We start from the raw sequence: 15,254 nt of genomic DNA on the forward strand, positions 1-15,254 counted from the left end.
TTTGGTGCTGCTCAAAGTCACCAGATTGGATTGCTTTTAACTTTTACCTTGTAAACACCTCATTATCATTAAAAATTCTTATATAATCAGGGTGGAGCATAGAGCACCCGGACCCATCATCCTAGCGGAGATGAGGACCCCCCCTAGAGGAAGTTAGGTCCACAGTGTTTACATGCTTATTTATACAATATGTGTGCTCATGCTAACATCATAAGACAAAAGTTGGTTCCGTGTTGTGTGTAGGGAGAACCCGCCAGAGTGAGGGGGGCCCCCAAGCCAAAGCTCGCTTAGGGCCCCCAAAAGTCTAGGGCCGGCCCTGGCTGCAGGCAATCTCTAAATTCTCTACCTTCAAGGTCTCTCCTCCAAACCTCCACACTCCAGCCCGTTCCCACAGCTTTCACAATCAATATGTGCAAAATTATTTCTCGATTAGTATGACCCTGAGAGGGAAAAACACCCTAATAGTAATTATCGTCTTTGTGTTGAGTACGAGTGGGAGAGGAGGGTTAGTTAGCTTTTCAAAATGAGAGTGAATGAGTGGCAGTGACCCCAAGAGAAAGTCAGTATCGCAGTTTGACTTTTAATATGCTCCTAAGAAGTCGAAGCTAAAGGTACAAAGTAAAAGTGTTCTGTTACCGTTAGATATCACTTGGAGTCATGTAAGTGCTCTGACTCACTCTGCTGTCCTTCACACACAATTCAAAGCTGACCTCAGCTCTCCTGGCTGTCTGTCCACAGTCAGTGGAGGAACACATTACCCACAGTCCTCGGCTCTGCCTCGGGGTCTGGTTGGCACCCTAGTATCAATGAAGTCCAACCTTGGTAACCAAGAAGCAGCCAGGTATTAATAGGACTTATTATCCCATTGAGTGGCAATCCAAGTCTGCCTTTGAGCTTTAGAAACCGCGGAAGATAAAGACAAGTAAAGGAGGCTTCAATCTGGTTTGCAGATGACAAGAATAATTCAAGGTACAACTGTCGAGTTCTCCCCCGCACAGTGATTTTGAAGTGCACTCACCAGGGGAGGACGGATTGTTCTGGAGAAAGTGCCTTTTGTCTTTGTGCGTCATTGTTTAGTAGCGAGTTTCAGAACAAGGTGCATTTGGGAAGTGGGTTGGAAAGCCAGGCTGTGACGGTAGCTTCTTTCAGCTCACTGCACCTCTAAAGACTATCATGTGATTTTGTTTTGATATATTGTCTCAAAGGGTTGATGGAATACGTCACCCCAAAAATTATCTTATGTATAACCAATTACATGATCCGTGTCACCTTGAATTTGTAACAAAAATGCTTGATTGTCAAACATGCATCCACGATGAACAAAGAATCCAAAAGCTGAGAAAATTCTTTGGGGTGCGATTAGCAAGAGCAAAACCATATAAAAAAAACATCCCAAACACATTTCTGACAAAATCATATTATTTAAAACACTTATATAAAAAGTGTTTGCACTGACACATAAGATGTATATGAGGAAGTATTTTAAATAGTTTGATTTCAGTGAAAATGCATGTATTTGGGAAGCTGTGAGCATACTGGATAAATACAACTTGGATTTACTATGAGTAATGTCAGAGTTGGTAATAAATATAATTCAATTCATCTAGAGTCTAGACCTTTCACAATTTTGGGATTCTTCATTCCCTGTGGATGCATGTAGGAGAAAGGAAGTTGTCTTTGTCACAACGGTAATGCAGGGTGGGAAATTGATAAACAAATGGTCATTTTTTTAAGGTGAATTATTAATAGCATCATCTGGTACCAGGTGAAGCCTCAGACTGACCCACAGTCATCTCTCCAGCATGAGAACAGTTTACTTCAGTTTACCTCAGGTAGCACCGAGGTGTCCTGTGCTTGGTAACGGTACCAACAAATAGTTTTGTGTCTGGGTCTGAAAAGATGTCTTTGTGTGTAGGCCAAGATGTGGAGGCGGCAGACTTTATGATGCACCATCAACCACACAAGAAGCAGTGTGGCAGGGACAGAGTGTGAGAAACACATGGGCGGACTAATACAAGGAGCTCTTGAGAAACAGATGATAAAAGATAGATGAATTCACGAAAAGGGACAGTGCTAATGCTCTAAAGGCGTAATGCAAACAAATGTGATGCTTTCAGTCTCTCAAAGGGGAATGGTGCCAAATTGTACCCATCGTTTGACATGTCTTCTATGGTAAAAACGTACTTATTATGTTAAAAGAAATCAATGTGTCAAGCCTTTTGGGACTCCAGAGGAAGCTTGACGGGAGTGGAGGAACCAGGTTTTCCAAAGGAAGAAGAATGCATGGAATAAAGATAGATTACATAATTTGTCTTTTCCTAACCACTTTAACTTAAAGGTGGGGTAGGTAATTTTGGAGAAACCAGCTCGAGTGCGCTAGAATTTGAAAATACACGACCAGAAAAAATCTGCTACTTCCTTACAGAGCCCCTCCTCCAACACACACGAACGCACACAAATAGACAATGAGGCCTATCCCCTATAAGTTTGTGCACAGATGTAAGGCTGACAGGCAGGTAGGCCATCCAGTTATTTTAGCCGGGCAGGCTATAAATATGATTGGTCGTACTTTTCACAGATGACATTTTTTTGTGGATTTGATGGACTTAAGATCTCGAGCCGGTTTCTCAAACTTACCTACCCCACCTTTAACCTCAATTGGAAACATCACAAAGACAGCTAGGTGCTAAGAGATCCGACCGAACTTACACTAGGCTACGCTGCAGATAATTTTCCTTAGAAAAAATCACTTCTGTACAATTAAATTAAGGATTCGTGTCCAAAACATGATAAGGAAAAGGATGTCAATATGTTACAGTGAAGCAGCGAAAGCAGATATTAGACAGCAAAATGGTCTGACGGTCCTCTCCTTTTCCCTCATAAGACATGGTCAAGAATATGCAAACAAATATGGTATTAAAGCACTATTTCCTTAGCATTTAGAAAATGTGATCAGCTCCACACTTCTGAGGAATTTCATATTGAGGTCAGACTTAATATGAATAGTAGAAGTTCAATGCTCGGTGGAGTGCTGTTTTACTCACCTCACGACCCCTACAGAGAACACAACATGTAATATAGCATATGTTCTGTAACAAATGAAAAAAAGGGACTTAGTAGAGATTCATTTTTGATAAACATCAGAAATGTATTTAATTTGAAGTTCCAGCAAGATCACTTGATTCCTTACCTTTGTGTATATGTTTCTTTTGCTTCTCATAGTGCTTCCTGTTTTTATTCACTTAAAATGTAAAACTCAGTGCCTCTGGATATTAGAAAGGCAAGCTCTCTATGTGTTTTTGGAGTAACCTTACCATATATAGCCTTAGTTTATAACGCTTTAATCATTGGATCAAAACCATTTTTTATACCTCCTGTTTTAAAGTTTTTTTAATCTGTTTTCATTTATTTGTTGATTTGTAACTTTTTAGTTGTAATTTGAAGACTTGCTAAATTGTATTTATTGATGGTTATTATTGTTGTTATGTAATGCACTTTGGCTGCCGGTTTTAGGAAAGTTGCTATGTTAATACATACAGTTGAATTGAGTAATTATGATTTAATGTGTGTAATATTAAATCACAAATCCATCCGGAAAGCCTTTACTTCCTTCACCTGCTACCTTCTCTTTCATCCCTCTGCTCACACATCATATTTGTCCCCCTGCCGTTCTGGCACACCAACATTTCCTAATCCCCCCTTTTTATTTCCTCTTCTTTATCTCTTTCCTCACTCTGCAGCAAACGGTGCGGCCCACCTTCTTTGCCAGGAAGTTTGAGGCCAGCGTGAACCAGGAGATAGTGAACCAATTGGACTCCTACCTGTACGGAACCTTCCCCCAGGGGACGCAGGGCCTGAACTCCTACTGGGAGAACGTTTACGACGAGCCCGATGGTGTGGCTAGCCTCTCGGACACGCAGCTCACGTACTTCCACTCTTTCTCGAGGCTGGGTCTGGCCCGAGCGGCCGCCTCTCTGCAGGGGAACCCAAAGGATCACAGCTGCAGGTTAGTCTCGTAAACACACATATGCAAATACTCCCTCAGATTAGAACATCATGACGCACCTGCAACAACATCCACAGGTGCACTTCAAAAGGCAGCCACACCCATGTTTGCATAAGAAACCACAACATATCAAAACCTTTAGTGTCACATGTCATTGAAAATAGGATAACAATGAATAGCTCCAATAAGCAGCTCGGAACTCACGGTAATGTTATTTATTTTGTAACATGGTCATAGCATTACAAGCTGTCCCTTCAGGCGTGTTTATTATTAGTGGATATGTATGAATTCCAGTGTGGTTGAAGCGAAAGGGGAGAACCACACTATGCTTTCATATTTAATTGCCAAATGGAACATGCATGCTTCTTCAGTGAGGGTTTTTAACAGCATACAGCATGTTCTCAGCAGCATCTGTCGTAGGAGCATGTTAGTTTAGCGCTGCTGTCGTTTTATTTGCAAAGCGATGAAACAAAGTGATTAAAAAACAGTGACAAACTACATATTCTTTTTCAGAACAGATAGCAGAGGTGTAAACTGCTAATTTATGTGACGGAAAGCTGTGTTTCATAAAAAGGCACCTTGCCTTGAAACAAGAGATAAAACAACAAAAATGACACCTACAGTTGCGGCAAACGTTAAGAGGACATCTTTATGTTCATCTTAATGACATCTTTAAACGAAAACATTACTTCTTTTCCTGCATCAGGCAGGAGAACGGGAGATATACGGAACACAGCATGAAGGCACAAAGTCGTTTTAACAATACATGGAGACGCACTGAGGTTGGGTCTGCTGTAAATTCTGTTTATTGTAATGAGGAAGGTTTCAAAACTCTTCAGGTAAACTGACTGATGGCATCTTGGAGTGCAGAATGACAATGTTAAAGAGTAAATCTACTGAAGGAGGAAACGCAGCAGCGATCGCCTCTTATAAACTGAAATGGTTCTCTCCTCGTAAGGAGAGAACCATTTAGAGCACCGCTGCATTGTGGATGTTCTGTAAAGTCCTGCGGCGAAAGCCGAGCAGAGAAAGGAAGCATGTTTCCATCTGTCAAGCCTCAAAGCCATTTATCGGCTACAGCTGTTTCTACTCATACATAAGAGAGAGCGAGAGCAATCCCAGGACAACTTGGTTACATACATGCACGTCTGTATGTGTGTGTCTTTGCATGTTTAACAGAGGGAGGGAAATCTCCGTCATTGCCAGGAAATGGGCCTGTGAGAAAAACAGATGCCCTCAAGGCAAGCAAGCTAACTTCTAACATTTACACGTTAAAGCACTTTGAAAAAACTGAGAGGCCAAAAGTCAAAAGGCAGGAAGTAGAGATAACTAATGTAAATGTCTGTGTATAATGTATAGGTTGTGTATGTGTGTGAGCGTTTAGGAAAGCAACTCAAGAGTGATGCTGTTTGTGTAAATGTGTATGCATATGTATGAACTGCTTACACACAAACTCCGGTTTTCACTATCCTTAAGGAAATCAGTGATCTAGCCTTAAATGGAGTTGTTCTTAGGTATAGATAAATGTCTCTGTCAACCCATGAGGGATCCAGTTGTTATTGCTGTATTCAATTATATATATACACTATACTGCATAATTATCATATCAATTACACAACCAAACAAACAAATCTTGAATAATTGAAATAAATGCAAGCCTCGTTTAACTGAAGCCAAACTATATTAAAGGACGAGAAGGAGCAGTTCTGCGCAAGCGAGAAACTGAGGATGTGCAAGTGTTTAAAACAATAATGTTTTTAGTGAAAATGCATGTATTTGGGAAAGAGTGAATGACGCTGGATACACAAGACTTGGATTATACTGCAGTTTGTACCCGCTTGTGTTGATAGATTTGCTGTCGTAACTGCAACCCCCATTCACTTTATAACATCAATATCTTCTTAAATGTCAGATCCTTTGTTCACGGTTGTGTCATAGGAGATTAAAAACACCTTAACTTTTAGAATTAAACATAATAAAGGGGGAGAAAGTGATACAATTGTCAGTTTTCGGGATAAAGATTTCCTTTTAGCCTTTTGCGTCTTAACTACTCGTGCAAGTCAGGATGAATTCTACGAGGTGTCTGAAAGCTCGCAAAGCAGTTTTACTGTTGTTTTTCACATAGCTGAGTCCACGTCTTTTCATTGCAATTTATTTGGGATGCAGCCAATTAAACACAGATGGGAAGGCCGGTTCACAATAAAAACAATGATTTAGGTGGTATGTGCCCACCTTTCTGAAATATCTAAAAGCCCAGCAGGATTATATAATGTTTTTTTTCCCAATGTTAATCCGCAACCATCAGGATTCTTTTTAAAGACTAAAACAAATCTTTTCAACCTGAAGTTTTACCTCTTCTCAATTTGAGTAATGCATTTATATTGTGACTCTGTTTTACAAAATAAGCAAGGACATCTGGATAAGGCAGCAGACTTTTAACTTGAGATATAGGTCAAAATAAGACTTTGAGATTGTTGTAAATAATGTCAGACACAATAACGTATTTTTTAAATGCTATTTGACTTGAATGTAATGATAATAAATTAGGCTAAAATGGGGTTAACCCAATATATCATACCCATGTAATATCTAACGTACATTTGACCTGTATGTCAAAAGTGAACACACAGTGTCAACACTACCAGTCCTGCACGGTGTATGCTGTGTTCCTGAATTAATTAAAACATTTTATTAATAAATCACTTAAGGCCATGAATAAAACCCCATTAATCTGAATTATTTGAGAGCTAGATAAGTGTATTATACTAGATTAGGATGTTTATGAATATCATGAAATCGCAAATAGAAAATGTGAGCTTCACAGATCAAGCTGGACAAAAAGGAGAAATACAATTTAAAAATAGCCTCTCAGGATTTTCTTTTAATGGAACCAAACTCACCATGTATGTGTGGAATGACCAAACAAGTCACATGTGGCCTTACTTGTGTTTTATTGATATGGAATGTTTACTTCTCAGGTAAGATTATTAAAACCAGTCAAGGTTTTAACTGCAGATAATTCCTCCCTCTCAACATAAGTCTCATTAGAATCCTGGTTTCAAGTAAGGCCTCATTCGGTATGCCTTGAATATTTGACATGCATGTACAATTTAGATGTGCAACCAACAGACGGCTGGGTCAGCTTCACTATAAAAGGAAAAGGCCAGAGTGAGGGATTTGGCCCTTTTAGCAACCCGCTGTGACTCCAATGGAGAGATGTGGAGTGAAAGCCTGAATGGAGCTTCTGTGCACGCTACGCCCAGACCCCTCCTCACCGCCTCTCTCACTGGCAGCCACATCTCTTTTGGGAAAGACGGGGCAGGGGGAACGAGAGCCGAGGACAAAAGGCAGGATGAAAGAGGGGGAAGAGTGGAGAGGAGCAGAAGAGAGAAAGGCAGATGGAAAAATATAAAAGAAGAGGAAAAAGGGGGGAAAGACAGAGGGTAAGGGAGCAGGAGTGCTCTGCTATCCCTGTGGGTGTAAATATTTGCTGTTCTGCTTGTCAGGGTAGCATTTACCGGGACGGGTTGACTCCTGGTCCTTTAGTAGAATACTGATGAGGGGTGTTGGGGAGCCGGGAGGGGCGGAGTGTGTGTGTGTGTGTGTGTGTGTGTGTGTGTGTGTGTGTGTGTGTGTGTGTGTGTGTGTGTGTGTGTGTGTGTGTGAGACTAAAGACAAGTTCAAGGAAGCAGAAGAGACGAAGGATGAGTGAAAGGAATCAGGACGTGTGCAAAGAGCAGCTGCTGATTGTTCCCCATCCGTGCCCACCCTGGCCTCTTTTTTTCTGTGTTTTCCAGAAGTCGCTCTTCTAGCTGCCCTGAGGGCCACGTACGGAGAAACACACGAACAAACAACTGACTAATCACAGGGGCGAGACCTTCATACGGCTTCAGCTGACTGAATTGACCCAGTTCAACTTTTGTTTCCGCAGACTCGTAATGCGTTTAGTTGGATTGTCTGTCTGTGTGTGTGTTCAGAACTCTGACTAATCTGAATTTGCTGCCACATGTCTTCTGTAACCATCATTTCCACTTTAAAAGCAGAGCACATGTTGGAGCACACAGTAAAGCAATCATTATCATGGAAGAAGGTTGTCATTTACTTACTTAGAGGTACTTTCGCTTCAATAAATGTTTCACTAGTCCATTACTTACATTTAATTTACTACAATAGCCCTGTGCAAGCATTAAAATTGTTTTTGAAAAAGCCCTGGTTATCTAAGTGTTGGCAAGGCAATGCTTAATGGGGATTATCAGCACAGTGGACACATGTCTTTGACCAATTGGTTTTCTTTTAAAGGTCATTGAATTAATGTCACACAATCACAGACCGCATTGACTCCCCCACTAATCTTCAATGCGAGCATGCATTAGCATGTCCAAGGCTGGTTCCTTCCAGGCAGTATCCACATGAATCTTGATATTCTGTCCCTCACACCATTGGCTCTGGAAAGCGGCACAGCTGGTAGGTCAGCAGGTATCCGGTTTACTAATGGGAGCTCTCTATCTCGTTGTTCTGCCAGGTACTTCCCCATGGGTCATCCGGTGTCAGTGCATCTCTACTTCCAGGCAGACCAGTTCCAGGGCTACCTGGTGAAGCACCACGCCACCAACCTGGCAACGAGCAAACTGGAGACCATGGAGACCTGGGTGGCTCCCAAGAAGAACTTTAGGCTAACCACGCCTGCCAGCAGCACATTCAGCAGGTTGCAGCTTGCAGAGGTGAGTCTTTATATTCTCCAGTGTGGCATAGCATTTGTTTTTAATTTACATTGAAGTCATTTGTTTGGCCTGAGTCACAAAGCAATCAGTCGGCAATCATAAAACAGTAAGCACCACATAGGAAAAACACATCTCTGCAGCGTGTAATTAGAGGTGAGAAGTACAGCTCATTGCCAGGGTGGCCTTATATTCATTGCTATGGCGACCTTGCAGAGGCTCACACTGTAGCAGTGCATTCCCCACACAATTAAACTGTTGCCTGTAATGGCCTTGTAAAATGTAAATTGATTGAATTCAACCAAGTTTATAGGGATGAGCGATCCATGTGCTGCTTATTTGTTGTTTCCTAATAGAACGTCTTCTCACCTTCACACTGCAATGCTTCCCTTGATTGTCTTGTTATGTTAATCTGTGCTCCTGTTTACTACAATGCCTGCTTGGGATACAGCAGCTCTGCTGTGATGAGACGGACACAGAGTGCCTTTTTAAAAAGGGACCAAATTAACTGAGTGAATGTAAATTGACCTTCTTCTCCAGTTAATCAGAAGCAGCTTTATGGGTAGATTCACTTCGCTCAACTAGATACTGAAGACAATCTCCCTGGTTTTATTGCTGGATGGAAAAATGTATAGAGTTTATCAGAACCATTCGAACAAAATATTCTTTAGGGCGACCGTTCATGTCGGGGCATTGACAGGAAGAAATAGTGTGATTTAAAACACGAATATACCAGAAACTAATATCATCTTGAAGCAAAGAACATACATTTTCAATGTTTAAGAATGCTTTTTCCTTGATACAAAGCAAGTGGCTATAGCTTTTTTATCACTACAGGTAAAGAGCAGAATTCCTTGACCACGCCGACCAATAACAACACTCTTTGAAAAATACACCTAGTATCCTGACTTTACCAGTGAGGAGAAACTCAAGGTGGGCAGTGACGACCGTCCTATTGTTGGCCCCCAGTAACTCCAATCTATTTAAAGAATGGTTACCGTTGGTTGAGTTGTGGCGGGCAGGGTTCTCAACTACGGCTAGCAAACTAAGGCAGCACCCAACTGTCACTCAAAGAGCCAGAATCACTCATACATTTAAAGCTTAAATTGATTACTTGTGTAAAGATTCAGCCCACTCAAAGTTAAATGGGGAAATTAGCTACAGGGACCAACAACATTTGTTGTACCAGGCTGTAAACATGTTTATTTTTGCATGGAGGTCTTTGGGGATTGAATGCCATTTGGACCTGGCCCAAAGTGGACATTTAATGACCTGCAGTTTTTGGCACTTGCACATAGGCTTCACTGCTCAGCCCCAGAGCTTGGCGCATCCAAGCATGTAGTAAACGGTTGTTATTTGTCTTACTGACTCCAGGTGATGTAAGGGGCATAGGTTTATCATAGGCTTTTCATGTCAACTTTTAAGAAACTTTTAGAAACCTTCAGACCTATTTTTTGGCAGAAATGTCTGACTGTTTGGTGTTGCAAGTGAACCGCACTCGAACACCAGACACACTTACACCTGATTTGACCTCTTCTAGCACTTTCAAATTGACCTCATGAAGGTCCCTCTCACTAAGCCCTGTATGTGTCTAGACTATACAAATCGTGAGTGACAGTGAAGTGATGTTGGCTGTGGCTTTTATCTGGTTGCTCAGCCTGAGAAAAGCTTTCATTGTCTGGCACTGTGCGGTGGCTGTCAGTCAGTCAGTTTGTCCATGTGTCATTCAAAAACACGGAGAGTACGGCGTAGCAGCAGCAACTCGCTTTTGTATTTACTAAGCAGAAACAAGCTATTATACGAACACCAGTGTTCAACCTACCATTGTCTTGGCGGGGCACTGCGCCCTGCCAACGGAGCCCCGCGCCCTGCCTGAAATTCAAGGTGTTTTTTTTTTGTTTGTTTTTTTATTTAAAATTATTTTTGTATTATTTAAAATATATATATATATATATATATATATAGCACCAAATTGCTACGGTCACTTTTCATATTGAACATGTGCTCTTTTATTAAATAAACTAAACGCCTATGTTATTTATCCAATGTGCATGTTTCAGTGTCCACAGCCTTGCGTATTCACATTCTCCCTCCGCTCCCCCCCGCACACACACACACACACACACACGCGAATGCACACACTCACAATCAGAGACAGAAAACGTTTGGAAAGTAACACTTTTCTCGAGATGAAAAGTTGCAAAAAAAGGGTTTAAAGGGCCCGAAAACGGCCCGGACCAAAAAATGAAAAGTGTGACAAAATGAGTGAAGTTTTTTTTGTTTTTTCTTTAAAATTTGAAAGTTCTAAAAAGGGTGAGTTAAGTTTTTTTGGGTTCAATTTTAATTTAATTTAAAGTTGTTAAATTTTGGGAGGAAAAACAGGAAGACGACAACTTTGGATTTTGGGTGATTTTTTCCTCTTTGTTAAAAAAAAAAGTTTTTGTGTATATATTTTTTTAACGATGAAAAAAAAAGAGGTAAATATTTTTTTTCGCAAAGTAGGCAACCCTTATAACTAAGTGGGTAAAAATAAAGAGAAACGATTTTAAAGAGAATTTTGAACTTTTTTAAATTACCCTTTTTTTTTTTTTTTGTAATTTTTTTTTTTTTTTTTTCCGAAAAGGGTAAGAAAGTAAAATTTAGGGGGTGGACAAAAAAGTAGAGAATTTTAAAGGGAAAAGAAACTTGGGACTTTAATTTTTTTGGAAAAAAGGTGCCATTGCCAGCGGTTTTTTTTCGATTTCCGGCCCGCGGTTTTTTTTTTTTTGTTGGGAGGTACATTTTAAGTTTTTCTTCACCCCCAGTTTAAAATTTAGTTTCCCCGGTGCGTCGTTTTTCCCCCCCTTGTTTCAGGGTTCCATCAATGTTTTAGAACGGGGAGGAATTTCCCTTGCTTTTTTCTTTCCCCGTTAAGTTTTTACCGGGGGAAGCTCCCGGGCAAAAGTCTCCCCGACTTTAATTTCACGGTTGAAAAACAAACAAAGTCCCCATTTAAGGTTTTTTTTTTTTGTTGTCCAACGAGTTTTTTCGTTCCCGTTTCCCTGGCCCCTTCCCCCTGAAGGGAACTCCCCCCGGTGCCAAAATGCTCTCATTCCCCTGACAATTTCTGGTTTTCGCGAGCGTATTATTTCCTAACGTGGCAAACCTTCGCTAAACCTAACCCCCTCTATCCCTTTTTTCCACACTCCTTTTTTACCGGAAGTTTTTTTGTTTTTCCTTTTCGTTTATTTTTTTTTTTTTTTTTTTTTTTTTTTGGATGTTTTTTTTCTTCCCGTCCTTAAACCCAATTTTTCGAATTTTCGAAATTCTAAATTTTTGAATTTTTTTTCGATAATTTTTTTTTTTTTTTTTTTTCCAAAGTTATTAAAATGATGAAAAAAATGACTTTAAAAATTGACCGGAATAAAAACGGTTTTTGGAAGAATTCATTTTTTACCCGCGAATCTTTTTTCGTTTTCCCTTTTTGTTAGACCCCCTCGATCCCAAATTAACGACAAAAATGGTAAATTAGATTTTTTTTTTTCTTTTGTTTTTTTTTACCTTCCCTTGTTTTTTTTTTTTTTCCCCGAGTTTTTTCGAAAACTTTCATAATTAGCCACAAACTTTTTTTTTATTTTTTTTGCAATCTTAAAGAGGCTTATTTTTTAAAAAGTCTTTTGTTAATCAACCCGTAAAAAATAACCGTAATGTCCCTAAAACGGTTTTTTACCCGCCTTTTGATCGCCCAACGTTATTGGGTTTTTTAGCCGTTCCTAAACAAAACCGTTTTTATTAAATAACTTCCGCCTTATTTATTTTTTTTTTTTTACCGTCTTTAATGGGTTAGATTTTTTATTTTTCGACGGTTCCTCACGTTTCTTTTAATAATAAATGGGGTTTTGTGAGTTTTCCGTTTTTAATGATTTTTTGGTAAGTCATTTTTTTTTTTTTTTTGCCTTTTTTTTAGTTGGTGAAAGGAAGAAATTTAACCTGGTGGAGAATTTAAACCTTTTTTCTTGTAAGAAAAAACTTTTTTCCGTCTGTAAAAAAATTAAAATATTTGTCCCAAAACCCTTTCCCGAATTTAAAAAAAAAAAGGAATGTTTTTAAAGTTTATTTAAAAACACCTCCCCCGACATCAACAAACATAAAACCCAAAAATTTTTCAAAGGTAAAAAAAAGTTAGTTGCAACAAGTCGGAGGGGAAGAAAAATAAAATTTTTTTTTTGTCAATTTTAAAAATTTTGATTAACCCCCTAAACCTGTTTAAAAAAAGGATTTTTTTTATCCGAAAAATTACTAAATAACTAAAAAAAAAATTTTTTTTGGGTTTTTTTTCGGTAAATTTTTTACCGTTTTCCTGTTAAGTTCCCCGTTTTTTCGGGGTATATTTTCCGGTTCTTTAACCTAAAAAAAAAGGGTTGTTCGGTGAAAAAAAAGAAACCTTGTTTTATTAACTGGACAATAAAAATTTTGACGGTTCCACGGTTTTTGTCCCCAGTTTTTTTTTTTTAGCACGTTTTTTCTCAAAGTTTTGAAAAATGAGAGACTAACCTGCAAGGTGACATCTTATTTTGAAGACCCAAAAATTTAAATTTTGTTTTCGAGATTGTTTTTTTTGGGCTAAGTTCCAAAGTTTTTCAGCTTTCCAAGTTGACCCATTTTTTTTTTTCTAAACCAAGCTTTTTTTTTTTGATTTCCTTTAATTAAGTAAATTGGAAAAGAAAGTTTAACAAGCTCCCCGAACCTTGAATTTTCCAACTTTTTAATTGATTAAAAATTTTTGACAAAAACCCCCCCGAACATTTTTCCACCAAAGGTTTTGTCACTTTTTTTTAAGTACGGACAATTTTTTTTTTTTTTTTCCGTAATAAATTGTTTTTCCCCCGGTTCGACCCCTTTTTCCGCCGTCCGTCCTCCCTCACCCTTTTTTTCCTTTTTTTTCGGTATAAGAAACCAAGAAATGAAAGATTTTAAGATTTTCCTCCCCCTGGTTTCCGTTAGCGTTCAAAACAATTCCGGTTTGTTTTTTTTGGTTAATAGAACCCCAAAGAATGAAGAAAAGCCCGTTTGAAAGGGTCGTTTTTGTATTAACAAAGTCACCAAAAGGGGAAAAGTTTCAAAAAAATGACGGGAACCGTCCCGCCAAACGACGAAGCCGCCAAAAAATGGGGCCTTGTTCAAAAAAAAAAGCCCCCGGTGGGTTCAAAAAAGACAAATAAGAGAAACCTCGTCTCTTTTCCCTCCCGACACCTAATTAAAACAAATAAAAACCGTATAAAGCATGTTCCGAATGTTTTTCCCAATTAAAACAAAAATGTAATTTTTTTTTTCAATTATTTTTCAAAATTTGGTCCACAATGGGTTTGACAATTGAAAACTAAATGGAAAAATTAAGTTTTTGAACGATAAAGGGAAGAAAGGATTAAAAAGTAACATTCGGAAATGTGAAAGAAAGGAAAAAAAGTAACTAAAATTCGTTAAATTTTTTTAGTTGGAACCTTGAGGTCCCCCCCCGGTTATAAATTTTTGGTAAAATGGAAAAAACGAACGTTTTTTTTTGGGAACCACGAAACGGAAGAAACGTCGGAGAAGAGAGAAAAACGGACGTAGGGAGATTTTTTTTTTAAAACCCCCCCCGACCCCCCTTGTCCCCCCGGGTTTCCCCCGAAAGGGGTTGGGAGGGTAAGAAAAAACTGAAGACACCCTAATACTTTTTTTCCCCCGTTTTAGCCCCAAACAATAAAAACCTTAGTATAACCCCCCTTCCGATAAAAACCAAACAACTTTCCCCCAAGATTGTAATTTTTTTGGTTTTTCCGGTCAGGAAACGGAAACCCAGGAAAAATGTAAAAAAAGACCTTGCCTAATTGTTTCAAAATTCAAACCCCCGTTAAAAAACAAAACCTCAGGTTGGAAAAAACGGGAATTTTTTAACGGTCCCCAAAAATTTCGTAGGGTTTTTTTGCCGAATTCCGGTTTTTTTTTTTTTAAAGGGAAACCCCCCGTAATCCGAAGTCTTGATTAGTCTTGTTGTTTTTTCACCTTTGGTTTTTTTTCCCCTTTGTTTTTTAGGGTTTAAATAAAGGGCGAAACCTCCACCGACTTTTTTAAAAAATTTGACCTTCTTTTAAAAATTTTTTTTTTTTTTTTTGGGGGTTTTTTTTTGAGGGGGGTTTGGTTTTAAAAAAAAGAGGAAAACCCAAAGAAAAAAAGGTTTGCCGGAGGGTTGTTTTTTTTTGAGTAATCCCCCTGCATAAAGAAAGAAACGAACCCGCCCCAAAAAACTAACAATCAAAAGACAGCGTTTTAAGTTATGAACATCAAGTTTTTGGCGCGACCATGGACGAGTGGTAGACACTCGATAAAAAATCTTACGCGTGCGATGCAAGCAAGCACAGCGCAAAAAGCACGCAGGTGGAACCCTCCGACCACACAACAGGAAGAGGGCACTGCGTATTGCCGAACGCCAATTTTGTAATATTATTTGCTTAAACTTTGACCCCTGTGTGTGTTTGCCCGTCTGTCGTCTCGCAACAAGAAGGAGGAAA

General features: G+C 39.2%; 1 protein-coding gene across 1 annotated transcript in view; it reads left to right on the plus strand.

Moving 5' to 3' along the window:
* LOC104962934 (xylosyltransferase 1-like) overlaps positions 1-15,254 on the plus strand; it is a gene marked incomplete at its 5' end in the record, with an annotated part of 29,560 nt that overhangs the window by 1,806 nt on the left and 12,500 nt on the right. The window contains 2 exons of the mRNA XM_010791447.1: positions 3,741-4,006; positions 8,529-8,727. Coding sequence (XP_010789749.1) covers positions 3,741-4,006; positions 8,529-8,727 — 465 coding nt within the window. The remainder of the gene's footprint in view (positions 1-3,740; positions 4,007-8,528; positions 8,728-15,254) is intronic.

Source organism: Notothenia coriiceps, unplaced genomic scaffold, assembly GCF_000735185.1.
Source record: "Notothenia coriiceps isolate Sejong01 unplaced genomic scaffold, NC01 NC01_scaffold00035467, whole genome shotgun sequence".
NCBI classification, from domain to species: domain Eukaryota; kingdom Metazoa; phylum Chordata; class Actinopteri; order Perciformes; family Nototheniidae; genus Notothenia; species Notothenia coriiceps.